This window comes from Electrona antarctica (assembly GCF_951216825.1).
Source record: "Electrona antarctica genome assembly, chromosome: 17".
Taxonomy (NCBI): domain Eukaryota; kingdom Metazoa; phylum Chordata; class Actinopteri; order Myctophiformes; family Myctophidae; genus Electrona; species Electrona antarctica.
The window spans coordinates 11,011,887-11,038,728 of NC_136798.1; the positions used below are offsets into that span (position 1 = coordinate 11,011,887).

Genomic DNA, 26,842 nt, shown 5'->3' on the forward strand with positions numbered 1-26,842 from the left:
GTTGTAAATGACGTTGATAAATGAGGGCCTAAAGGTGGTTGCACAATGCACACTGGACGCGTTTTTCGGAAAACCGATGGAGAAACGCCGCAAAAAATCCGAACGAAAAACGCGCTCGGTGTGTAGGGACCTTAACTGTGAGGGGAGCCCGGGATCGAACTGGGAACGTCACGGTTTTCCCACCCGACGGTTCTACCGGCCACTCTACCCCCTGAGCCTGCACCCTGCAGGGCTGGGTGATGTAGTTCTACCGGCCACTCTACCCCCTGAGCCTGCACCCTGCAGGGCTGGGTGATGTAGTTCTACCGGCCACTCTACCCCCTGAGCCTGCACCCTGCAGGGCTGGGTGATGTAGTTCTACCGGCCACTCTACCCCCTGAGCCTGCACCCTGCAGGGCTGGGTGATGTAGTTCTACCGGCCACTCTACCCCCTGAGCCTGCACCCTGCAGGGCTGGGTGATGTAGTTCTACCGGCCACTCTACCCCCTGAGCCTGCACCCTGCAGGGCTGGGTGATGTAGTTCTGCCGGCCACTCTACCCCCTGAGCCTGCACCCTGCAGGGCTGGGTGATGTAGTTCTACCGGCCACTCTACCCCCTGAGCCTGCACCCTGCAGGGCTGGGTGATGTAGTTCTACCGGCCACTCTACCCCCTGAGCCTGCACCCTGCAGGGCTGGGTGATGTAGTTCTGCCGGCCACTCTACCCCCTGAGCCTGCACCCTGCAGGGCTGGGTGATGTAGTTCTACCGGCCACTCTACCCCCTGAGCCTGCACCCTGCAGGGCTGGGTGATGTAGTTCTACCGGCCACTCTACCCCCTGAGCCTGCACCCTGCAGGGCTGGGTGATGTAGTTCTGCCGGCCACTCTACCCCCTGAGCCTGCACCCTGCAGGGCTGGGTGATGTAGTTCTACCGGCCACTCTACCCCCTGAGCCTGCACCCTGCAGGGCTGGGTGATGTAGTTCTACCGGCCACTCTACCCCCTGAGCCTGCACCCTGCAGGGCTGGGTGATGTAGTTCTGCCGGCCACTCTACCCCCTGAGCCTGCACCCTGCAGGGCTGGGTGATGTAGTTCCTTATGAAAAAAAGTTTATTCAAATATTTTCCTGTCGATTTGTTAACCCATTTAGTCCTGACCTCAAAATATTAAAAAAAATCTTCTAAATCCTCCAGTTTTCTGAAATAAATATTTTCACGATTTTTCAAAAATAGCAGACCAGCGGAAAACCCATGGTTTAGAGAGCGAATAATAAAGTGTTGTAATAATAATAGAACAACAATACACAACCAAAGCCGTGTGCGCTGACGGTCTTTGATACGTATTGTGCAGCCAACGTAACATTCTATGAACAATTTTCACATGACAGTGACATAACTGACACATGCATCCTTGTTATTTTATAAGACGGCCTCTAGCACGTGTCGTTTGCCGTCGAATGTAATGTGCTGCATAACAGTGGCGTCACTGGCTAATACTTGATATATTTATATATATATATATTATATATTTAATATATGTGACCAGATTTGACTGAGAGACTGCCATCGTGCAAATTACAGCTTTTCACCAGAGGAGAAACACTTTTTTTTTTTTTAAATGAGTTAATAGCACAGGCAGACTCTTCACATACTAGAGCATGTCTGAAATAAGTGTCAGAGCTGAAATCGACATGTAAATATGAAATAAATGCTTAAACATGTAGCTAGGTGTAATGTTAGAGACCACAGAAGTGAACCTTTCAAGCCTGTTTTCTCAACTCGCTGTTTCTCTGCAAGACATTACTCTATAAGCCATATCTCCGAAACTGGTGGGTCAAACTGAACAACCAATATGTCAATTTGAAGCTATGATTCCCTGCTTTCATATGTATGCTGTATGCCCATTTTTGGTTGTAAATGACGTTGATAAATGAGGGCCTAAAGGTGGTTGCACAATGCACACTGGACGCGTTTTTCGGAAAACCGATGGAGAAACGCCGCAAAAAATCCGAACGAAAAACGCGCTCGGTGTGTAGGGACCTTAACTGTGAGGGGAGCCCGGGATCGAACTGGGAACGTCACGGTTTTCCCACCCGACGGTTCTACCGGCCACTCTACCCCCTGAGCCTGCACCCTGCAGGGCTGGGTGATGTAGTTCTACCGGCCACTCTACCCCCTGAGCCTGCACCCTGCAGGGCTGGGTGATGTAGTTCTACCGGCCACTCTACCCCCTGAGCCTGCACCCTGCAGGGCTGGGTGATGTAGTTCTACCGGCCACTCTACCCCCTGAGCCTGCACCCTGCAGGGCTGGGTGATGTAGTTCTACCGGCCACTCTACCCCCTGAGCCTGCACCCTGCAGGGCTGGGTGATGTAGTTCTACCGGCCACTCTACCCCCTGAGCCTGCACCCTGCAGGGCTGGGTGATGTAGTTCTACCGGCCACTCTACCCCCTGAGCCTGCACCCTGCAGGGCTGGGTGATGTAGTTCTACCGGCCACTCTACCCCCTGAGCCTGCACCCTGCAGGGCTGGGTGATGTAGTTCTACCCCCTGAGCCTGCACCCTGCAGGGCTGGGTGATGTAGTTCTACCCCCTGAGCCTGCACCCTGCAGGGCTGGGTGATGTAGTTCTACCGGCCACTCTACCCCCTGAGCCTGCACCCTGCAGGGCTGGGTGATGTAGTTCTACCGGCCACTCTACCCCCTGAGCCTGCACCCTGCAGGGCTGGGTGATGTAGTTCTACCGGCCACTCTACCCCCTGAGCCTGCACCCTGCAGGGCTGGGTGATGTAGTTCTGCCGGCCACTCTACCCCCTGAGCCTGCACCCTGCAGGGCTGGGTGATGTAGTTCCTTATGAAAAAAAGTTTATTCAAATATTTTCCTGTCGATTTGTTAACCCATTTAGTCCTGACCTCAAAATATTAAAAAAAATCTTCTAAATCCTCCAGTTTTCTGAAATAAATATTTTCACGATTTTTCAAAAATAGCAGACCAGCGGAAAACCCATGGTTTAGAGAGCGAATAATAAAGTGTTGTAATAATAATAGAACAACAATACACAACCAAAGCCGTGTGCGCTGACGGTCTTTGATACGTATTGTGCAGCCAACGTAACATTCTATGAACAATTTTCACATGACAGTGACATAACTCTGACACATGCATCCTTGTTATTTTATAAGACGGCCTCTAGCACGTGTCGTTTGCCGTCGAATGTAATGTGCTGCATAACAGTGGCGTCACTGGCTAATACTTGATATATTTGTATATAAATATATTACATATTTAATATATGTGACCAGATTTGACTGAGAGACTGCCATCGTGCAAATTACAGCTTTTCACCAGAGGAGAAACACTTAGAGTTAATAGCACAGGCAGACTCTTCACATACTAGAGCATGTCTGAAATAAGTGTCAGAGCTGAAATCGACATGTAAATATGAAATAAATGCTTAAACATGTAGCTAGGTGTAATGTTAGAGACCACAGAAGTGAACCTTTCAAGCCTGTTTTCTCAACTCGCTGTTTCTCTGGTACATCTGGTACATCCCAGATAAAATAATGTGTCACTCTCATGATGTAATGATATATCATGTGATGTCAGTTGTTTTGGTACGTAGCAATACTTTGTAGCAGCATTATACTGCCATCTATTGGATTGTGGGATATGTGATGCTTTATTGCTTGCCCTCCCAGGCATTGGACAAGACGTTCTGTCATGTCATTGGCTGTCCTTCGGACCATCAGAACCAATCATCAAGAGGTTGCGCCAAACGCCCACATTTCGACGAAACGCCCACATTCCGTCACGTAGGCTAAATGTTGGACTGGGCTCCCAGTAGTAACAAAAAACCTTCTCGATAAATCGGTTATTGGTTCTAAATATCGGTTGCGATATATTTTCAAGTGCCCCTCGAGACCCTCTCTCGTTGCTCCGGTGTGGTGGCACCCCCGGAGGGGGGGGGGGGGGGGGCCTTAGCAGCGGCGGCGCGGGCTGCAGCATTAATGAGGCGGCGTGTTTGATGAAGAGAGCGGCCAGTCAGTCTGGCGGGGCGGAGACCAGCCCCGCTAACAGCTGCTGTCACCGCGACTGAGGGATCACACTGCTCCACTGGCTGCCACTGGCTGCCATTACTAATTCATCACCCCTGCACAGTGCACACACACGAGCACGCACGCGCGATTCAATGGTTGCACGTTTACCTGCGCCAAAGAAAAAGTAAAAAGAAACAAGGGCACATGCACAAGCGTGTACGCATGCACAGTAAATGTGACAGTCTCGTGCAGCACAGATGGATTTCCACACCTGTGCATTGTTTGATTGATATGCTCACCCGTACACACATATAAACACAGTCTCGAGATTGATGTGCTCACTCGCAGGCGGAGAGATCATCCGTTTGTCTGTATCCATCCTTTCCCTCTCTCGCTGCCTCTCACGGACTCACACGTACAGTGGTGGCTATTGTCTGCCTGCTAACAATGGTCTCTCGCCTCTCGTATTAGCTAGAAAACAACCGGTCCAAGCAGCATTGTTTTTTTTTTATTCTCTCTTATCTTTAAGCATCGTGAGCCTCCACATTGATCTTTCCCTTTTGAAACTAGGAGGGAGAAAGGAAACGGTGTGTGACTTTGTTTCCTCCTCTGTCCGTGTTGTGTGCATCATGTGGAACTTCTGCACCTGTTGGCTGATAATTATCTGGACTTGAACCGGCGCGCACCGCCATTTGTCATGTCCCAATGTTCTCGGGCTACACATACGCACGCGCACACACGCGCATGCTTGCGCGCGCACACACACACACACACACACACACACACACACAGTACACACACACACACACACACGTTTGTATTTCTATACTTGGGAGGACATCAACATTTTAGGGCAGAGATCTTCTGAATTCATTTTTTACAATTTATTGAAATGTTGTACCCTATACGCCTAAAGCCGAAAATAGCAGATCTACTAGCTCACAACACATTGCAGTGGTGCGCTAATAAGTATAAATCAGGCATAACAACAACTCTACCACTATGACTAACCCTCATTGTCCAACTCTAATAATCATTTTTAACCATAAGACAAACTATTCTCTTGTGAGGACCATAATAGTTCATAATAGACTTCACAATGTCTATTTCTCACATTCTACAATAGTTGTGGAGTATAGTATAGTATCTCAAGTATAGTCACACGCACGCACACACACACACACACACACGCCCTCTGCAAACAGCCACACGGTGGGCCCTCTCTCCAAAATGAGTCACTACGTGACCGCCTCTGCGTTTCATACTCACAATGCACACCATTTAAACAGCCACTTAACCTACAGAGTGGCACTTATGCGCTTTCTTTGTCCTCCTCTCTGCTGTCATTATCCTTGAACCAGGTCTCTGGGCACTCCGGCATCATTCCACTCTCGTCATTACTAGCCCAAGACTCCAAATGAAGCTTACCCTCCCCTCCGCTCCGTTTTTTCTGTTTGCTTCCCCCTCTCTCTCTCTTTTTTGTGTGATTTTTAAAAACTCCATCTCTCAGCTCCACTTGTGGGGAAGCATGCCTTTCAACAAGTCCTTTATTTATTTTTTTAAATCCATTTATAAATTAGATATTTGTCCAAAACGCCATTGTGGATTGTTAACGTCTGTCAGCAGCAAACCACGCTTTAGAGTCGAAATGATTCAGCTAACTCCTCAAAAGAAATACCCGAGCGACTTGCTCTTGATGGCACCGGTGACCATTATGATTTATTTTACACCATTAAATGTGGCTATGGTGGTGATAATAATGCTTTGGAACATGAAGGTCCGACTCATCTCATTGTCTTCTACGCTCTGTTGCTAGCATGTGCGGCGGCATTAGCTGATGGGTGTCGTCGCGCAGCCTGATTACCATGAGCTAGCTACAGCTGTGGTAGTCTAATGAGGAAAACACTCCCATCAGCCAGTAATTGCTGTTTAGGAAGATGAGTTGGCACAAGAGTTGAGCGTTGGAGGCTTGCGGAGCGCAACGCCCGCTCTCATCACGTCTCATTGAGAACGCAGCATGAGTCACTCTGCTGGCTTCCACTTCGTTTTTTGTTCCGTTTTATTTCGTTTTTTAGGAAAGAAAACTCCTTTCCGTTTTCCTCCTGTCTTCTTCCATGCGGTACGCCTCTCTCTCTCTCTGTGTGACGGTCTGCATATTGAAGCAAATTCATGGGATACATGGAGAGACATCAGGTAGAGCAGTGGTTCCCAAAGTGGGGTCCGGGGACCCCCAGGGGTCCTTGAGAGTGTACAAATGGAGCCACATGGATTTGGTTCCATGTACACTCAGAGTTAAATTAACTTTGTTTTTACGATATAAATTGGGGTCCCAGAGATAGAAATGCCATTAAAATGGGTGCCTGTAGCTTAATGCGTGTCAATGGGGCGGCGGTGGTTCAGGGGTAGAGTGGCTGGATGGTAACCGCAAGGTTGCCAGTTCGAACCCTGTGGGCTCCCCCAGAGTTAGTGTCGAAGTGTCCTTGAGCAAGACACTGAACCCCTAATTGCTCCTGATGTGCTGGTTGGTGCCTTGCATGGTTTCTTCCGACATCGGTGTGTGAATGTGTGTGTGAATGGGTGAATGTAATGCACAATCTATATGTAAAGCGCCTTGGATAAAGGCGCTATATAAATGCACCATTTACCATTTATTCAATGTGGGGGTCCTTGAAATGAAAACAGTTGAGAATCACTGCTAGAGCCGTACAAATGGGGGTCTGCAGGCTGATAAATGTCAATTTGGGGGTCCTTGACATGAAAAGGTTTGGGAACGACTGAGGTAGAGCATAAAAGAGAAACGGGGTCATCAAGGAGAGACTGGTAGCTTTGGTTACATTTGAACACGTTCAGAGTACAATTTACACTGGGGATTTGACTGTGCAGACAAGAGAGTGTTCCTGCCAGAGACGCAATAGGCAGGAACAATAGGTCAAACAATAAAATTGTTCAAATGTTCTCAACTTCTGCCGAACGAACCCCACTCTCCCTTACCACCATGTCCTTCCCTCCCCTCCCAGAATCCCGCTGACTGCAGCAAGGCACGGAAGCTGGTGTGTAACATCAACAAGGGCTGTGGCTACGGCTGCCAGCTGCACCATGTGGTCTACTGCTTCATGATCGCGTACGGCACCCAGCGCACTCTCATCCTGGAATCCCACAACTGGCGCTACGCCACCGGGGGCTGGGAGACTGTCTTCCTGCCCGTCAGCAACTCCTGCACCGATCGCACAGGGGCCACCACCGGCCACTGGTCAGGTAGGGGAAAACACACACACACACACACACACACACACACACACACACACACGTTCCAAGTAACTAATGCTGCATTCACATGGAATCAGGCAAGAGGTAGACGGCAACCGGACTTAATTTTAGTGGACGGGAGCAGGACGGTAAACGGAACAGGATGGCGCGGCAGACTGCATCAATGTTAAAATGTTTAATCTTTTTACCGTTCTGTGCCTTCCAGCCGGTTTTGCCGCTTGACGTCTACCGCTTGCCTGATTCCATGTGAATGCAGCATTACAGTATAGCATATGGGCATCACACAGCGCTCGCCCATCAGTCTGCTGTCACCCAGGCGGATGCGTGCAGAGTGTATTACTGGTTCTATTAGTAAAAAATCCTATTCTGTAATTTAGTTTTACTGCTGAACGATTAAACTAAAATATTTTAAGTTGCACTGTGGAACGATTGATCGATTTTCGATTGTTCCTTTCACCCCCATACATTGAACCTTTTAAATGATGCCACGACATGGTGTCTGCCTGAGGGTGGAACTGCAGGCTAAGTGGTGATTGGCCTCTGTCAAGCTGATGGGAACAAAGTGCCTGCAAAGTAGCTTGATCAGTGATGATATTGGGTTTTACTTCATGAAGCTCTGCCTGCTTTGATTTCTCTCTCTGTCTCTCTCTTTCTCTCTCTCTCTTTCTCTCTCTCTCTCTGTCTCTCTCTCTGTCTCTCTCTCTCTCTCTCTCTCTCTCTCTCTCTCTCTCTCTCTCTCTCTCTCTCTCTCTCCCTCTCTCTCTCTCTCTCTCATAGCTCCTTCCTTCCAAGCGTTCATTTCTCTTCTGTCGCTCCATTTGACTCTGCCTCTCTTGGGCTCTCCTTGTCTTTCTTGCTCCTTATCTCCTCCTGCTCTCTCTCTCGCTCCGTCTCTTTCTCTCAGCGCCGTTTCTCCCATTTTCTTCTGCCTTTCATGTGTCCTTTTCCACTATCTAATCCATTCTTCTGCTGTCGGTCTCTCTTACCAACAGCCTCCTATAGGTCCAAACAGGCCGTCTGCAGCTCTCAGCTGGTGATACACAGTAAAATCCTCTATGAGAGTGTACAAACATAACTAACTGGACACTATACTGTAAGGGTCGATTCGGTTACATTCGTACAAATTTGGTAAAGAAAAAGGTTTATATCTATCCATTAATGCGCAAAATATCTGCATTCATGCATGCAAGTAGTAGGGTATAACAGGTACACCTGGTATTGCATAACCGGAGGGGCATGCGTTCCCAACGGGCGTCGTTTCGTTTGCAACGGCACGGTTCCAAACGGGAATCGGCCTAGTTTTGGTACAGATTTGTACACTCAGAGTTACACGTTGATAAATTAACCCTGAGGATTTTACTGCCTAGCCCATTTAGGCCTGACCTCAAAATTTAAAAAAAATCTTCTAAATCCTCCAGTTTTCTGAAATAATTGTTTTCACGATTTTTCAAAAATAGCAGACCTACAAGCTCGTAGCGCTCCACTCGGTGGCGCGCTATGAGCTTGTAGATCTGCTATTTTTCAATAGCTAAATTATAACATAATGTTTAAAACACCAAAAGGGGTTCCCGCCCAGAATGGGCTAGTATCTCTCTCTCTGTCTCTCTCTCGCTCTCCATTCCTTTTTAGTAGTACAAAGTTAGAAGTAGTGTTTCAGCACAGAGATAGTCAATTATTTAACATCCTAAATGTTGACGCGGCTTGGCACTGTGACAGGCAAATGAAATTATAAAATAAATTGGATTACATAATCTGTCGATCTAAACGCAAATGGTTGGGATTGGAATCTTTTAAGCTCATAGTGTTCTGACTTATTTGAGAGAGAGAGAGAGAGAGAGAGAGAGCGGGAGAGAGGGAGAGAGAGAGAGAATGTATAATATATGTGTTTGGTGTGCATGAGAAGGTACAGCACATAAAGCTAGGGACATTTGAGAAAGCAGTTAAAAGGTCAACGCGTTATGGGACCTGCTCTGATTCCTTCTCTAAATGAGGGACGCAGCAGAAAGAAAATTCTGTGAAAATCCATTTTAGCTTGAGAGGGAGTGGCTTTATCAATGGGCATGGTGTGAAGCGGTGTGCCATCGCTCTGAACAGCCATGCTACTAATTAACCACCGATAACGTTTTACTTTTATAAAATGGTTATAAAATATGGCAACTTGGAAATCATATGTAAGAAAGGAAGGTGCACAACTCCCAAAATGTTTTTTTTTCCTCAACATTTCCATCCTTACGGGTATTTTTCTGCTTAACACTACTTTTGCCAGGGAATTTTTCAGAATAACGACGCTAGAGTGCCAAGCAGATGGGCAGATTTTACTTTGAAAAGCCCCACCTTCCATTAACCCCCAAAACCGGGAGGAATAATGTCCCATTACTACCTCGCGCTAATAAGTCTGAACATCACTCTTTAGAAGCGTTAATATTCCAAATGAGATGGACAGAACATCGGCGTTCTGATCAACGCGCCTTCCTTTCGTAAATTCATTCACAATGTTTTACAGCATCAACATAGTGGGATGTGCATTAAATTGACCACGAACAGACATATTCCAATTAAAACGTTTTTTTCTTTTTATAACAATTGTATTACAATTTACAATTTAGGCATTTAGCAGACGCTCTTAATCCAGAGCGACTTACATTAAGCAAGAACAAAAAGCATGGGAATACATCACATATGTAAAATGCATTTATCGCGAAACATGCGTAAGCTAAGAACGTGACTAGAACATATCTATATAATGACACTATACATATAAACTATAACTAGAACATATCTATATAATGACACTATACATATAAACTATACATATATGCTATACTATGCTGTACATATATACTATGAAGTGCTATGACTACATACAATGCACTTATTGTGCTGTCTTCATGACATGCTATAAGTCTGTTTCAAATGCTATATAAGTCTAAGAAGTGCTGTCTAAGGGGGGTAGGGTAAGTGCTATGGGCCATGATGGAGTCTGAAAAGGTGGGTTTTCAGACTACGGCGGAAGATCGGGAGTGATGCTGCAGTTCTGATTGCAACGGGAAGTGCATTCCACAGTTTTAGGGCCAGAAGGGAGAAGAGTTTGGGACGTGTGGAGCGTTGTCCCGGCGTTTTTAGTGAGGGTACCTCCAGCTTCCCTGCGTTGGCTGATCTGAGTGCGCGGGAAGGTTTGTAGGGTTCAATCATGCTGGCAAGATATGGGGGAGCCATACCTTTGGTTGCTTTAAATGCCAACATCAGAGTTTTGTATTCTGTGCGGGCAGCGACCGGGAGCCAGTGCAGGGAGCGGAGCAGGGGGGAGACATGTGAGAATTTTGGCTGGTTGAAGACCAAGCGAGCTGCGGCATTTTGGATCAGTTGGAGAGGCTTCAGTGCACATGCCGGTAGGCCAGTAAGGAGAGAGTTACAATAGTCAAGTTTTGACAGGACTGTTGTCTGGATTAGGAGCTGGGATGATTCCTGGGTGAGGAACGGTCTAATTCGTCGTATGTTATAGAGTGTGAACCTACAGGATCGAGTGACAGCTGTGATGTGAGTTTTGAACGAGAGCTGACTGTCCAGGACAACACCAAGGTTCCTGGCTGTTGGGACAGACGTTACCAGGGCGTTGTCTACGGAAATAGTTAGCTCCCGCATCGGGCAGGATTTAGCTGGGAAGAAGAATAATCTCTGCATGAAAGTAGTCCCTGGATGCCTGCACAAATAACGGTGTTGCGGTCCCCTATAGCCGCATGGAAACGTCTTTTAACCCACTTTGACCTGAGATCAGATTCTAAAAATGTCTTCTACATCCTGACAGTTTTCTGAAAAAGCTAGGTTTCTATGTCAGTCGTTCTTCGATTTTTGGAAAATAGCAGACCTACAAGCTCGTAGCGTGCCACTCGGTGGCGCGCTATGAGCTTGTAGATCTGCTATTTTTCAATAGCTAAAGCATAACATAATGCTAACACCAAAAGGGGTTCTCGCCCAGGATGGGTTAAACTATGGAGCAAAAGCATGGCCCATTTCTCTGCGAAAAAGTTATCAGATTGGACTGTATAGATAAAATAGAGATTGTTCCCAGACAAGCCTCCATTGTGCTTTAAGCATTGTTCTTTGCTCTGCATAGTGATATAGAGCTGTATAAAGGCAGATCGACTTCACAGCCACGGTATATTATTATACCACACCTACGTATTGTCCTCATTAGATTGTGTGATTTGACCTACCCATTTTATAAAGGTATAGATCAAGTATGTTGTTCCCCTGTGTCGTTTTGTGTATATAAATATATATTTTACATACAGCAGCAGTGTAGTGTTATATTTCATTACAAAGGAGAAAACAAATGGTCAGCTTAGGTGAATGGATTACCGTTTTCCTCTCGCGCTATCAGTGTAAAACACAGACCATTAAATATCTGTTAACAATTTCTCAGTCCTCGTCTTATCTGCTAACCCCTGACCTTGAATTACTCTGAGCTTTGGTGTCTTGGGTATGCTTAATGGTAAAGCAATACACTGGTAATTTAGCAAATAAGCTCTTTTGTCATCAGCTAAGTAGCTATTTCACCGCTGTGTCTCGGTTAAATTAGTTAATGAGACCAGCCTATGCATACGCTATATTGCTCTATATTTAAATGACTGCAGTCAAGCTTAGCGTTAAGAGTTGAGTTCATGTACCCCATACATACGTCTGTAGCCATATGACTGGTATCTTGAGAGTAACTTGGAGTACTGTGTTGGAAACAACTTGGAAACTGTTCCCAACAACGGAAAACGTTCTGTCCAATTTATTGTCACTGGAACAGCTCTAGGTTGGTAACCATGGTGTTTGTGTTCCTTCCTCCCTCATATTGTCAGATATTGATTGAACCCACTACAGATCACAGACGTGAACCATATTAATGCTGTTTTACGATGGACTGAGGCTTAAGTTGTGGTGCGTCTGTCCACCAGGCTTCTGAGTTTAGATGAAGAGATGACATTCTGAGCTTTGTGATCTAATTAGACTGCAGAGGGAGGCGCAGGCGGTGCTTAACTGTACATTTGTGCCAAGACGTGCAGGCCTCAAAAATATGCCCATTCCCTCTTTATATGAATCCTGCCAATGCTGTTATATAAGCAAAGAGAGGCATGGGAATATTTTTTCCATTCAATATTTAATGCTTTTGCCAATTCATATTCAGTTCATGCTCCAGTGTGTGCACAGGCTCAAAATGAAGCCTGTTTCTCTGTCCTTGTTTTTAGCACATTTGTTTCTTTCTGTGAAAAGCCATTTTAACGTAATTATGCCATTTGTTTGAAAGGTTGCTAGGAGGGATGTGTCCGCTGCTATGTGCTTGTCTCTGGCAATTAGAGCAGGCACCTCCATGTAGAAGGTCTCAAACTTGTTTTTAAATCGTTGATTTTAAAGAGAGGCACATTAAAAAGAATTTCTCCTCAGGTTTTAAGACTGGAAGAGGGTGAAGGTTACAGTATGTCTGCCAGGCATATTATCCCTTCTGGCGAAATGAGATTAGCTGGAGCTTTGAGTGTATATGTGTTCTTGCAGTATGTGGGTGTGTGGGAGGGAGCGTGGGCCCGAACAATGCCAGAGTTTGGGTCTGGGTTCGATTCTGATTTTGGAGAGTCCTTGACCAATGTTTTTGTAAAGAAAAAGGAACGGAGAAAAAAAGGAAAAAGACTTGATTAAGTTTCTATATAAAAACAATTATACAAATTAATATATATATATTTTTTCGAATTATAAAAAGTAAAAGTAAGCACGTTTATTTAACCAAAATGTAAGCCCTATTGGCCTATTCACAGCTGTGTGTGTGTGTGTGTGTGTGTGTGTGTGTGTGTGTGTGTGTGTGTGTGTGTGTGTGTGTGTGTGTGTGTGTGTGTGTGTGTGTGTGTGTGTGTGTGTGTGTGTGTGTGTGTGTGTGTGTGTGTGTGTGTGTGTGTGTGTGTGTGCGCGCACTAGCGTGCGTGTGCGCGACTATCCGTGGCCTTGCCTGTTCTTTGTGTTCATTGCAATCGGTGGGTCCTCTCCTACAGCAAGCCTAGTGAGAACAGAGAGGCTATCTCGTGAGCAGAGAAGGTCAGTCCTTAATCATCCGCGCTCACCCCTCTCTGCCCCGGAGGCTCTGCCAGTCAGGATGCAGCCTTTAGGGGTCCAACACCAAACCACATCACTGATCTATAGAGGAGATCACCTTGGCCTTTGCAGAAGGACAGGCAAAGAGCAGCTGTCACTCATGGAGATCTGAATGCAGAGAAGGGAAAAGGATGTGTGTTGGAAAGAGAATAGGAAAGATCCCATGGTATAAAGGCTGAGCCATGGGTTCACTATGTCAATATATATATATATATATATATATAATGATATATATATATCATTATATATATACGCACACACACATCACACATTTTTTGTTTAAATAAAAGTGTGTGCATTTGTGTGGGTATATATTCTGGTCTACCTACAAATGTAATGCATCTGTTCACTCTACATTGCCTGCTCTCACACTTTTTTCTGGTCCATTAATTTCTTTCCCTGTTGTGTTTTGGCTGCGTTTCCCAGTGAACGTTTTGCTGATACACTCATTTATAAAAGGGGGCGACACAAAGAAAATGAAAAGAGAACAGCAACTCCGGCAGCACTAAGGCAAATTCCAATCACTCCGCTGGCGCTGGAAATAATGTATTGAATATTGAACCAACAGTACTATCCTCCGCTCACACCCCTCCCTCCATTATCCCCAACACCCTGCACAACCCTACCTCACCCCGGTGCTTGTCTCCTCCCATGTCTGTAACACTAACGCCACGTCTCTCTGCCTCTGTAGGTGAAGCGCACGACAAAGACGTCCAGGTTGTGGAACTGCCCATTGTGGACAGCCTCCACCCGCGGCCCCCCTACCTGCCCCTGGCCATCCCTGAGGACCTGGCCCAGCGCCTGCACCGCCTGCACGGCGACCCGTCCGTCTGGTGGGTGTCCCAGTTCGTCAAGTACCTGGTGCGTCCCCAGGCCTGGCTGGAGAAGGAGATCCAGCAGACCACCGCCAAGCTGGGCTTCAAGCACCCCATTATCGGGTAAGGGACGCTCGCACCCTCCACTCTTTTTATGCATCTCTGGGTCTCTCTTTGTGTTGTCCGTTGCTGCGCTGTAAATCATTGAGTAAAGTATTAATTGAGAGTGTACAAATGTAACCAAATGTCCATTTGGGTTACATTTGTACATTGTGTTACAAATGTGTGTTACTAAAGCAATACGCCACAAGAGGCTGTGGTTTATGGGGGAGTTTAGAGGCAAACGGCTAAAGAGGCAAATGTCCCTGCAGGAGCTCTAAAGCAGTGGTTCCCAAACTTTACAGGTCGAAACCAAAAACAGATTAGATGTTTACCCGGGACCCAAACTTCTTTGACATCCCCAGTTCCTGCTTACTGATGCATGTTGTCCCTAGCGATGACATCAAGGAACGACAGTTTTCTACCTCTGGTCTGCTTTGAGGCAGGATTCCAGAGAAGAAGTCAAGTCAAGTCAAGTCAAGTTTATTTGTATAGCACGTTTCACACGACAAGCGAGGACTCAGTGTCAAGAAGGGAATATACAGTTGGGTGCCACCGATATTGTCCCTTATCATTTGACCCATTTAGGCCTGACCTCAACATTTTAAAAAATCCTTCTAAATCCTCCAGTTTTCTGAAATAAATATTTTCACGATTTTTCAAAAATAGCAGACCTACAAGCTCATAGCGCGCCACTCGGTGGCGCGCTATGAGCTTGTAGATCTGCTATTTTTCAATAGCTAAATTATAACATAATGTTTAAAACACCAAAAGGGGTTCCCGCCCAAAATGGGTTAACTGTCCTGTTGCGCAGATCACGCAAACCTCAGCAAAAAGAAAAGGACAATATCGATGGCCTCCAACTGTATATAACCTTGTCAGCTCTGTAGCAGTGGCCGGCAAACTGTGTTCTTCTTGATCAGACTAGTGAAGAAACACGGGGAAGGTTGCCGTATATTACATTAGTTGATGGGTGGCTCGTTAGTATATCCATGCGGCAGCTTGTAGATTCTGCTTCCAGATATTCCGCCACTAACGCCCATCTCTTTTTGAAATTAGGACGTTTTATTTGAAGCTGGGCTGTCATATATTCCATCTTATATATCGGTTTAACTTTTTGTAGCCACTGATCAATAGTAGGGGGGGTGGGTTTCATCCAATTAAGTATAACAATCTTTCTTGCAACTGTCAACAGAATATGCATTATATAACACTGGTTATTCGTGAAGATTTTGTCCAATTCTGTTTTTACATTTCTCCAATAGATCTGTATTTTTTAGGGCATACTTCTCTTGAAGTTGGGAGAAAGATTTAAATACGTTCCCATCAAACAGTTGGTTAATTGTAATCAAACCTTTCTGACCATCTTTTATATGCTTTAGATGCAATAAGTGCTATGTTTCCTACAATAGTCATGGCTCTTGATAGAGCTGTGGCTATCTTTAGCTGTTTTTGTACTGAAACCCAAATTTTCAATGTATGTTTAATGTTTAACGCATATATTATTTATTTGGATCTTCTTCCAAGACTCTTGGCTGAGAAATGGAAGAGTGGATAGTGCTATTCCTGGTATTGAGTTTTGTTCTATAGGGACCCATCCTATCTCCGCATCTCTGAACACCCAAGCCACCACTGCTCGACGTTGAGCTGCCCAGTAATACATTCGCATATTCGGTAGACCCAGCCCTCCTTTCTCTTTTGGTGACATCAACAATTTCAGCCTAATTCTCGGCCTCCTATTTTGCCAGATACATTTTTATATACATTTTGATAGTAATTTGAAAAGGGATTGTGGTACTGCGATAGGGAAAGATTGAAATAAGAAAATTAATCTTGGCAGAATATTCATTATAACTGATTCTATCCTTCCAAAAAAGGACAGAGGCAGCAGATCCCATCTGTGTAGATCTTTTTTAATTTCTTTAACCAATTCATCATAATTTGAACTCTATAGTTGTGTAATTTTAGGAGTAAGGATTATCCCAAGATATCTAAATCCCTGGTTAGATCGCCTAAAGGAGACCAGGTCGTCTAATTGGGACGGCCAATCCCCTGCTATCATCATAGCCTCTGATTTAGTTGTGTTAACCTTATATCCCGATACTCATTGAGACTGTGCTGAAGGGCTGGGACCGAAACCAGAGGATTTTCTGTAAAAATGTCATCCACGTTCCAACGGGAAGAAATCTGAGCAGCATTCATTTGCTCTAGATTTGGGTGGCTCTTCCAAGAGAGATTTTTGCCCTTTCATTAGAAGGCGGGTGTAAGTGCCATCCAACCGAAACTCTAATTTCTTTGAAAGTGTCCATGTCTCGGAGCCATAGAGTGGAATCGGCTCAATGGTCGTCCTAAATCTTACTAAGCTGAGATGACCAGATCTTATGCATGTCCTTGTAGGCTGACTAGGCCATACCCTTCCTAGTTTGAAAGTCCTTTTGGGAAGAAGATATATATGAACCCAAATACTTCAACCTGTTTCAAAGTCATCAACCTGTTTCAGAGGAGTGTTGTTAAGGGTTTTTATAATATGGTTATTGTTGGATTTGCATATATTTACGTATTCAGTTTTCGTCTTGTTGAGATAAAGACCAACACAGTTGGAGGCCTGCTCAAGAGACTGAAGGAGAGCCTGAGCGTACTCCAATGACCCAAACTAGTGAAAATATCACAGCGCGTCGCTTCGCGCCACATTGTGAGATTGTAGATTGTCTATTTTCTATGGAGTTGATTGACGAACAAGTCAGCGCCCAGCCATGGCCATTTGAGAATGGATAAATAACAAGGGATTTTATTTCATTATGTTGTTGCGGAAGCAACAAGAAATGCAGTGCTCCCATTAGTCACTCACGGGTTAGCATCGTGGCTCCTGTCACACGACCCCAGAACTCTGTGCTTATTTATGTCAGAGCTCAGGAGTTCATTGCAACGGCTCGCAGCTGACCACCGTTGACTCTGTCAGGAACAAAGAAAGACGAAACCAGCGTTCATGGCGAACAGTTTTAGACAGGGTTTTTAAGTTAAAACAACCGAAGGATGTCTCTAGACACCATTAAAAAGTCACCTGGCCCAGAAAGCAGCTGAAAACAAACAGTGACGGGTTTTGAAGTACTGTTTGACCCAAGTCTGCTTTAGATCTGCCACTCAGAAGTCTTGTGTGCAGTCATCCATGTGTACAGTATGTGCCCCCCTCTCTCTCTCTCTCTCGCTCTCGCTCTCTCTCTTACCCTTCCTAACTATTCTCCCTCTCTCCTATATTTTCTCTCTCTTGCTCGTTCTCTCCCTTGCTGAGTTGCACTTCCCTGTCGTCTCCCAGGCTCTTCTGTTCCGTTGTGTGTAGTTCTGTCACTCACTCACTCCTTCGACACTCACTCTCCTCTCGCTTGTTTGCTTCCCTCACAGTTGTACGCCGCTTTGATTCCTAGTGCCTCTCCCTGTCTTTCATCACCTCAACCGCTACAGTTTTTCTCTCTCTTTCTCTTTTCCCTCTCATTCCCAGCCCTCCTTACCACTCTCAACCCCTGCTGTCACGTATTTTCTTCATTCCCGCCTCATCCTCACGCGTCTCTTCGCTGTCTTCTTTCATGTGTTCCTTCTTCCATCCACCAAACGCTCAAACTCTCTTTGTCCCGCTACATATTTCTCACCGTTCTCACGCCTTTTCTTCCACACCCGACCCTCTCCCTTCAAATCCACCCCCCGGTCTCCCGTTTTCACTCCCACACAGCTCTATCTCCAACTCTTTGTTTTTCCCTACTCTAAACCCATCCCTCCCCTCTCCCGTCCTCGTCTATCTCCCTCGCTCCCATATTGTAAGAGAAACCCACTCCTCTCCCATCGCTGGGGACAGCCTATTGAAATTAAGTGCCTGCTACAACAAAGCTTTCTTTTTCTTCTTTTGCCTGCTCTTTCTCTCTCTCTCGCAACACACACTGCTGTTGTGCCCGAGTGTGCCGCAAGGTGGAATGGGATGAGAGAGCATGGAGAAGCACACCATAGTTGTGATACAGGAACGCACTGTGGGGAGGGGGGCCACCAGGCACTATGTATAACTCTGAACAGTTATCAACCCTAGGCCTAATACAGTAGTAGCTGACCAATCAGCGCAAGCTAATTTCTCAGCTGAGGAGACAATGGAGTTTATCCGGACACAAAGGAACCAAACAACTAGCAGCCTTCTGCGGTTTACAGAATGAATGTGTTATTTATGGAGTGATACAGATATTGAATATTCCCTCATTTAAAACCTGACTCTAACGTAACGTAACCATGGACTACAAGGTCAAGGCCAGCCGGCAACACCTGCTACAGTATCTTTATGCCAACTCCCTCCCCACATTTTCAGGAAATTCCAGGTGGACTTCCTATAGTTCCTACTTCCTAGTTGACAGTAATGTTAATGCATTCGACAGAAAACCAAGCCATGGCTGCATCGACACAAGCAATTTGCTGGGCCTCGGTTGAGAATCACTCTCAATATATACTGTATATACAGTACATATAGTACATGCAAGGGACTAATTATAGCCCGTGCCTTGAGGGAGAGGAGAGGGGACGGCATGAAACAAATTTAACACGAACCAAACGGCAGACATGAAAGAAGCCGGCGAACAGAAGAGAGAACCTAACAGAAGACATGAAAGAAGCCGGCGAACAGAAGAGAGAACCTAACAGAAGACAAACCACATACTCGCACTACAGTATACGTAGATCAAACCGTAGTCAGTTGCGCGTGGCTGTCATGTGGTGAAAATAGCAGATCTACAAGCTCACAATGCTTTGCACCGCTGAGACAGTTGTGAGCTTGTAGATCAGCTGTTAATGATGTGCGACACCCGCACACAACCAAGCATAGGTCAGGCTTCACGAAGGCTAGGAGAGCCCAACTGTCCCCCATGCCCCTCCCTCTTAGCCGTTGTGCTGGGGTTTTATTTTCCCAGTAAATAATGGGGTTTGTGCCTCCGGTGAGCATCCCCAGTACTGAAGTGTCAACTGATATCTGGCTAGAGTCATTAGGCACAGTCTGTTTGTTATGTTCTATCTCTACAACTACCCCCATCTCTATTTATACCGCTCTCTCTCTCTCTCTCTCTCTCTCTCTCTCTGTGCATTCCTCTTTACATCCATCTATACCATCTATCTCTGATTCTCTCCATTTCTAACTGTGCTCTCACACTTTTCTCTGTGTATCCGTGTCACGCTTCATCTCTCTTTCCCTCGTTCTCAAAATGTCCCTCGCTGCGTCTCTTTCTCTCTCTCTCTCTCTCTCTCTCTCTCTCTTTCTCTCTCTCTCTCTCTCTCTACACACATATACATATATATATATACCTCCCTTCCCTGGCTCTCCTCTTCCTTTTTTCCCACTCGCCTTTCTTCTCCTCTACCTGGGAATACCGCCGTTGGTCGTTTGAGAAGAGATTAAATGTGTAAACGCGAGCATCAGTCACATAGTTGTCCTCCCGACTGTTCTCTTTCCTTCTGTAAGATGTCAACATGCATTGTCGTTTGTTTTTTGTTTGTTTGTTTGTTCCTTCTTCTGTCCTTTGGAACTGTGTCAGTTCCACTGGGCATGAAATCACAACACAGATGTGTGAGAACATTTCTGAATGCAAAAGTACATCACACGCTTGCATCCATAGGGGTCCATTTTTTATCACAATCAGAGTGAATGCAGAGTGAATGCAACGTCAAGGACAGAGTATTCACATAGAACCACTCCTTTCTATGGCTCTGTTTGAATGCTCTGCTTGTCTACCTCTCTCTCTCTCTCTCTCCTGTTATTTGTCCCCACCCTTCACCTTCACCTCTGTCTTACGTTCCATTCCTCCACTGTCCCACACCCCTATGGCTGTACACCCCTCTCCATCCCTGACTCTCTCTCTCTCTCTCTCTCTCTCTCTCTCTCTCTCTCTCTCTCTCTCTCTCTCTCTCTCTCTCTCTCTCTCCCCCCAATTCAATTTGTTTTGATTCTATTCAATTACATTGCCAACAAAGCATAAGTGGAATAAAACAATCAAAACAAAACAGTACAATATGTCAGTTAAATAGGAATAGAGAAACGTGTAAAGAGAGCCGTGTTACTGTACACTGCAACTTACAGAAAATTATCTTATAAAAACCACACAAACTGTGCATTTGCTGCCAGAAAAAGTTATGCATCCATGTATTCATTTGTGCAGTAGGAAAAGTTAGCTATTTTGACAATATTTCATTTCTCTTTCCTTCGCTGCGTCTCTCTTTTTTGCATTCACTTCACTTGTATAAAACCTTTGGGACAAAAAGCAGACACTGTGTATTTAATGGTGGTTTAGTATTTCCATGTACTGAGCCCGCTGGGTGCAGACAGTGCCGGAACACACCATGTGATATTATGCTCTCTGTCCATCCCCAGGGTCCATGTGAGGAGGACAGACAAGGTGGGGACCGAGGCAGCGTTCCACCCCATAGAAGAGTACATGGTGCATGTGGAGGAGCATTACCAGCTCCTGGCCAGGCGCATGCATGTGGACAAGAAACGGGTGTACCTGGCCACCGACGACCCCTCACTGCTACAGGAGGCCAAAACTAAGTGAGTGTGTGTGCACTCACTCACGCGTGCGTGGATGGGTGTGTGTGTGTTTAAGGCAGGGGTTCTCAACCCGTGGGTCGCGACCCCCCGGGCGGGTCCCCAAATTATTTTGGGGGGTCCCCCAATTTTTAAAAAAATGTACATAGTACACATAGTGCATGCATAAACTTTCCTTAATGATTTTATCTTGTTTCAGTATTATAATCGCTATTATTATGGTTATTGTAGCGGCCAATTTGTATTGGGGGGCGGGGCGGGGGTCACGAGACACGGCCAAAGCATTTCCGGGTGTCCCCAGCCAAAAACGTTGAGAACCCCTGGCTTAGGGGGATGTGTTATTGCGACCGCAGGTCGCAGTTAACTATTGAAAATTAAGATCTTACCCCCATGCCAAAGCGCCAGCACTCGCCCAGCAGGCTGCTGTCACAGGCGGATATGTTGATCTGACCCCCTATTACAAAGCGCCAGCGCTTGCCCAGCAGTCTGCTGTCACCCAGGCAGGTCGCTTCTTGCCCTCAGGCGTCGTGTGTGTGTGTGTGTGTGTGTGTGTGTGTGTGTGTGTGTGTGTGTGTGTGTGTGTGTGTGTGTGTGTGTGTGTGTGTGTGTGTGTGTGTGTGTGTGTGTGTGTGTGTGTGTGTGTGTGTGTGTGTGTGTGTGTGTGTGTGTGTGTGTGTGTGTGTGTGTGTGTGCGCGCGGCACGTACAGTATGTGTATAATGCATGCCGGTGCACGGTTTATGACTCCATCTATGTATGTGCAGTGCAGTATGTGTGTGTGTGCACTTGCTCCCTCGCATGCCTATTAGAGGGTCTTGCTGCCTGCCTGTCAGAGAGAGAAGGATGAGGCTGGCAGGGCACTGCGTCAGGCATCCGGAACTAGAGGCAATCAGATTGATACTATGGGAGCCAATCCAGTAACCTGACTCCGCCAGATGGGGCAGCAGAGAGTACACTGGGTTCCCCCCTCCTGCTCCCATCTGGGAACTCTCAGGCAGACTTGATACTCCGGCCAAACAAAACGGCCTGGCCAATCAGCGGCAGCTAGAGGCGGGATCAAGGCATACACAGTGCTGACTTGATCCCGCCAATCCAGGGCAAAGCCAGGAAAGGCAAGAAAGTAGATGCACTGCGGCGCAGCAGCTTAGTTAGCTAACAACACTGTAGACCTCAAGACCCTGATGTTACATACAGTAGGAGAGTGCGAAGGGCAGCGATTCAGCAGTCCCGAGTTGGTGTTGGCTAGACCGCACACTCTCCAGGCCCGGTGCCACAAGGGGTGCCAGAGGGGGCCTGAGGGTCACCCTCAGTTGAAAATTCTCAGTTTAAGTTTTATGTACAGTACATAATGTTTTACTATATAAGAATGATGTGTGCCCCCTCTCCAATGTTTTTTTTTGCGGCTTTCGCCTTTATTTTATTTTTTATAGAGGGACAGTCAGCGTAGGCTGACAGGAAATGGGGGAGAGAGATGGGGTGACATTCAGTAAGGGCCGTCGGGATCGGGAGTCGAGCCCGCGGCACGCTGCCAGGCTCGGGCTACCGGCCAGGGTGCCGGTAGCACCGGCCAGGGTGCCGGTAGCAACTGCCCCTCAAGTCATTTCATCTTGGAGCCGAGCCCGACATTGTCGCATCGTGCACGCCACACGCACATGTCCGTCCGACGCGTCATGAATCATCCCCACTGTGCACGCCTCGGCGTCCACGTGTCTTCTCCTGACTCTTCCTTGTCCCCTGCAGGTACCCAGAATACGAGTTCATCAGTGATAACTCCATCTCGTGGTCGGCAGGCCTCCACAACCGATACACCGAGAACTCCCTCAGAGGAGTCATCCTCGACATCCACTTCCTGTCGCAGACCGACTTCCTGGTCTGCACCTTCTCCTCACAGGTGGGTCCATCATGGGGTTAATTTCGGTGACTCTCAGGCCTGAATAAAGACTGTGTGTACATTTCTTTGTAGCACTGTTTCCCAAACAATGGGTTTGAGGTCGGGATACATTTTTGGGTCGCAAGGAGAAAAAAAATACTTTTAGTTTCCTACAATGTTGTGTTATTTCAAATGTAAAAAAAAAAAATCTGAAATTATTTTAAAATTTAAAATCGTTTTTCAAAACATAAAAAGAAGAAATTCCATAAAATAAAATAAAAACTTTTAAGAAGTAGTGAAAATAGCAGATCTATAAGGCTTATAGATTGGCTATTTTCACTCGTTTGAGTCCCATCAAATTTCTCTTTTGGGAACGACTGCTTTATAGAATAAAATAGAATGCCACATCACATGCCTATAAATATATTGCATAGTGATGAGTGAAATGGTTGCAATCGATGGATGTGTGTGTGTGTGTGTGTGTGTGTGTGTGTGTTCCGCCGTAGTCTGAAAACCCACCTCTTCAGACTCCACCATGGCCCGTAGCACTTGCCCTAGCCTAGCCCCTTAGATAGCACATTATGTAGACTTAGATAGTATTTTAAACAGACTTATAGCTTGTTACGTAGACAGCTCTAGAATTGCACTTTATGTAGTCATAGCACTTTATAGTACACATGTATAATATATTATATAGTATAGTATGTAGTTTACATAGATACTCCACTGTTACGTTCTTAGTTTACGCATGATTCATGATAACTACTTTTTATATATGTGATGTATGCCATGCTTTTGTTATTGCTTAATGTAAGTCGCTCTGGATTAAGAGCGTCTGCTAAATGCCTAAATTGTAATTGTAATTGTAATTGTTGCAGGTGTGCCGCGTGGCGTATGAGATCATGCAGACACTACATCCGGACGCCTCGTCCTTCTTCTACTCCCTGGATGACATCTACTACTTCGGGGGCCAGAACGCGCACAACCAGATCGCCATCTACCCTCACCAGCCGAGGACCGGCGAGGACGTCCCCCTGGAGCCCGGGGACGTGATCGGGGTGGCCGGGAACCACTGGGACGGATACTCCAAGGGCATCAACCGCAAACTGGGCCGCACCGGCCTCTACCCGTCCTACAAGGTCAAGGAGAAGATCGAGACTGTCAAGTACCCAACGTACCCGGAGGCGGACAAACAGCTCAGTGCCCAGAAAAAATAAAAATAAAAGCCAGAGATGAGAAGAAGGAAAAAAAAACTAAACTATAAAAGATTATAGGAAGAGAAGGAGGAGAAGGACACACTCCGACACAGGGAAGGAGACGGACTGCTTTTTTTGTACAGAACAGAGAGCGCACTTACATAGCGGAGTGATGAGCTGGGCGGAAATGAGAAACTATAGCTTGGACCCGGGGGTGGTTAAAAAATAAAACGAAATAGGATGCACTGTGTGCGAGTGTGTACGAATGTGTATGTGTGAGTGCGTGCGTGTGTGCAATAGACGGTGTGCGGCACATTCATTGTGCTTGCAAGCCTGTGCGCACTTACGTATGCGTGCGCGTGCATTTATGTACATGCCTGTGCATATACTATAAGGTCATGGAAGACTTGTACCCCCCAAAACCAACCGCCCCTCCCGACGCCCCGCCCCCAAGCCCGATGCAGTAATGATCGGGCATGTAGAGATCTTAGACATGAACATTGATTTGAAACAACGCAGGAAAACAATGAAGGCTCCGCGACTGAGTTCTCTCTCACTCCCTCCCTCTCTCTCTCTCTCTCTCTCTCCCTTACTCGCTCTCCCGATAAAGACTGGGACTGAAACTGATAAAGCTCACCGAGCCAGCTTTGGATCAATGTTTGGGGGAAAGAAGAAGGAAAAAAAAGAACAACAATGACAAACTAATGACTTTGAAGGAAAAAAAAGTACAAACTGTTATGAACTGGGGGGGAGACAAATGATTTGATTTTTATTTAATTCCTTTCTGTGTTTTGTTTTTTTATTCTAATCTTGCCTTTTTCTCCTTTATTGTTTATTGAATGTACTGTTCTTCTTGCCATGCTCACTGCTTTCCTGCCTTCCTTTCCTAGCCACCTTCCGTCTCATTCCATCCATCTCCACTGTCCCCCATTGTCCATCTCTTCTCTACATGTGCAATTAATTTTATACTACCATGCTGTGCTTTTATTGGTTGTTTTTACAGTCTTAAATTTGTGTTTATGTGGCTTGTGCATTGTATACTGTACTCTGTGTGTGTGCGTGTGTGCGTGTGTGCGTGTGTGTGTGTGTGTGTGTGTGAGAGAGAGAGACTGTGTGTGTGTGTGAGAGACTGTGTGTGTGACTGTGTGTGAGCGGTGCATGTGTGAGTCTTGAGAGGCCATGTCATGAACCCAGTGCCTGTTAATGGTGAGCAGTGTGCTTTCTGGCCTCCCTGCTGAGTGAATAATGTTTCTGTGGCCAGAGGGACACTGGCACTGGACTGTATGGCTGACCTCAGTTGACCCTTATAACAATGGTGACCCCCCCCCCCCCCCCCAGCTGCCACTGTTGACCCCTAATGAACAATGGTAAGACTGTAGGTGGACTGCAATGAACTGACACACACACACACACACACACACACACACACACACACACACACACACACACACACACACTAGGGGCTGTCCCGTCCCCAGGCTCACCAAATTGAAACACTCCACTGAGCTATTAAGTCCTAATGTCATTTCCACATCTTTTCTGTCCATTTGTTTGTTGTCGATTCTTTATCTTTTGTTTGTTTGTCTTTTTACTTTAACCTTGCTGTTTTTAAAATAAATGAGGAAAATATGCCTATGTTTAAAAAATGATGATGCTTTGTCATAACAGTGCCCCCCACCACCACACTCTACCATGAAGGCTTTTTTATTTCATAACTTATGTTCTTGGGCATTGTCTTTGATAACCACAGATCGAATAAACTTGAGAAACCAATACAGGGTTTTTTTTTGCTCTCCCGTTTAATTTTGAAGTACCATCTGCTCCTCAGTCACTCTCGACTGACCACACCTGCTCACTCAATCAGTCTTCACGTGAAACACATGTGCATGTTCAGCTGAGCATGAGGACCAAACTCATCAAAAACATAATTTGCTGAAGTAGGCTTACTTTGGGTAGGGGTTCCAGTCTGACTGTAAGGAAGTTTAGCATATGATGCCTTTTTCCCAATATTGATGTACATCTTATTTCACAATGAAACTCTTGTGGCCTAACATTACAATGAGTAGGCCATTCCTATATTATGCGTTATGACGATAAGATGCATGTTATCCCACATATATAAAACCTCATTCGCAGCTGCAGTTCATTGGAGCGACATACATGTATCTTATGGAGGCTGCCATATTGGCTATGGTGGAGGCACAGCATACAAGGACTGTTTAAAGAGGACGAGACGCGAAGACCGTACGGGCGACGCCATGTTGCTTATGGTGCTCCATGGAAGGAAAGAAACATGCGCAATGGGCTATATGCAGCCAACACTTCCGCGTTCAGCTTCCTGGGTCTCAACTGCGCATGTTTCTTTCCTTCCATGGAGCACCATAAGCAACATGGCGTCGCCCGTACGGTCTTCGCGTCTCGTCCTCTTTAGACAGTCCTTGACAGCATACTGCCGCTCAAAGTGGCCAATCACAGCACGTCTTTTCCGGGACTTGCCAGAATCACTTACTCCTCAGTGACATCACTTCCTTCTCAGTGACATCACTTCCTTCTCAGTGACATCACTTCCTCTCCAGTGACTAGTCCCGGATAAGACGTGCTGTGATTGGCCAGTAGCCTCTTGAGCGGCATCATGCTGTGCCTCGGCCATATTGGATAGCCAATATGGCCGCCATACGATACACATGCCCTAGAGCCGGAGGAAGCATCTCTACCTTTCTATGTTTATGCCTTATCCGGCCACATGAATTCACGCTCCACATACCAGCATTCTGAAAGCAGCCGGTGTACTCTCACTCCCAGTGGGCAGTCTGGGCACCACAAAATGGGTATGGCAGAGAAGCATTATTGAACTTGTGTCTCTAGACAGTTGAGTGTCCTACTTCCTAATTCTGC

The 26,842-nt window shown here is 46.1% G+C and overlaps 1 protein-coding gene across 1 annotated transcript in view; it reads left to right on the top strand.

Annotated features, from left to right (window-relative positions):
- fut8b (fucosyltransferase 8b (alpha (1,6) fucosyltransferase)) overlaps positions 1 to 25,722 on the top strand; it is a 95,414-nt gene extending 69,692 nt beyond the window's left edge. The window contains exons 6-10 of the mRNA XM_079526923.1: positions 7,031 to 7,268; positions 14,098 to 14,344; positions 20,709 to 20,885; positions 22,622 to 22,772; positions 23,630 to 25,722. Of these exons, the coding sequence (XP_079383049.1) occupies positions 7,031 to 7,268; positions 14,098 to 14,344; positions 20,709 to 20,885; positions 22,622 to 22,772; positions 23,630 to 23,968 (1,152 nt within the window). The 3' untranslated portion in view covers positions 23,969 to 25,722. The remainder of the gene's footprint in view (positions 1 to 7,030; positions 7,269 to 14,097; positions 14,345 to 20,708; positions 20,886 to 22,621; positions 22,773 to 23,629) is intronic.
- The last annotated feature ends 1,120 nt before the right edge of the window (positions 25,723 to 26,842 follow it).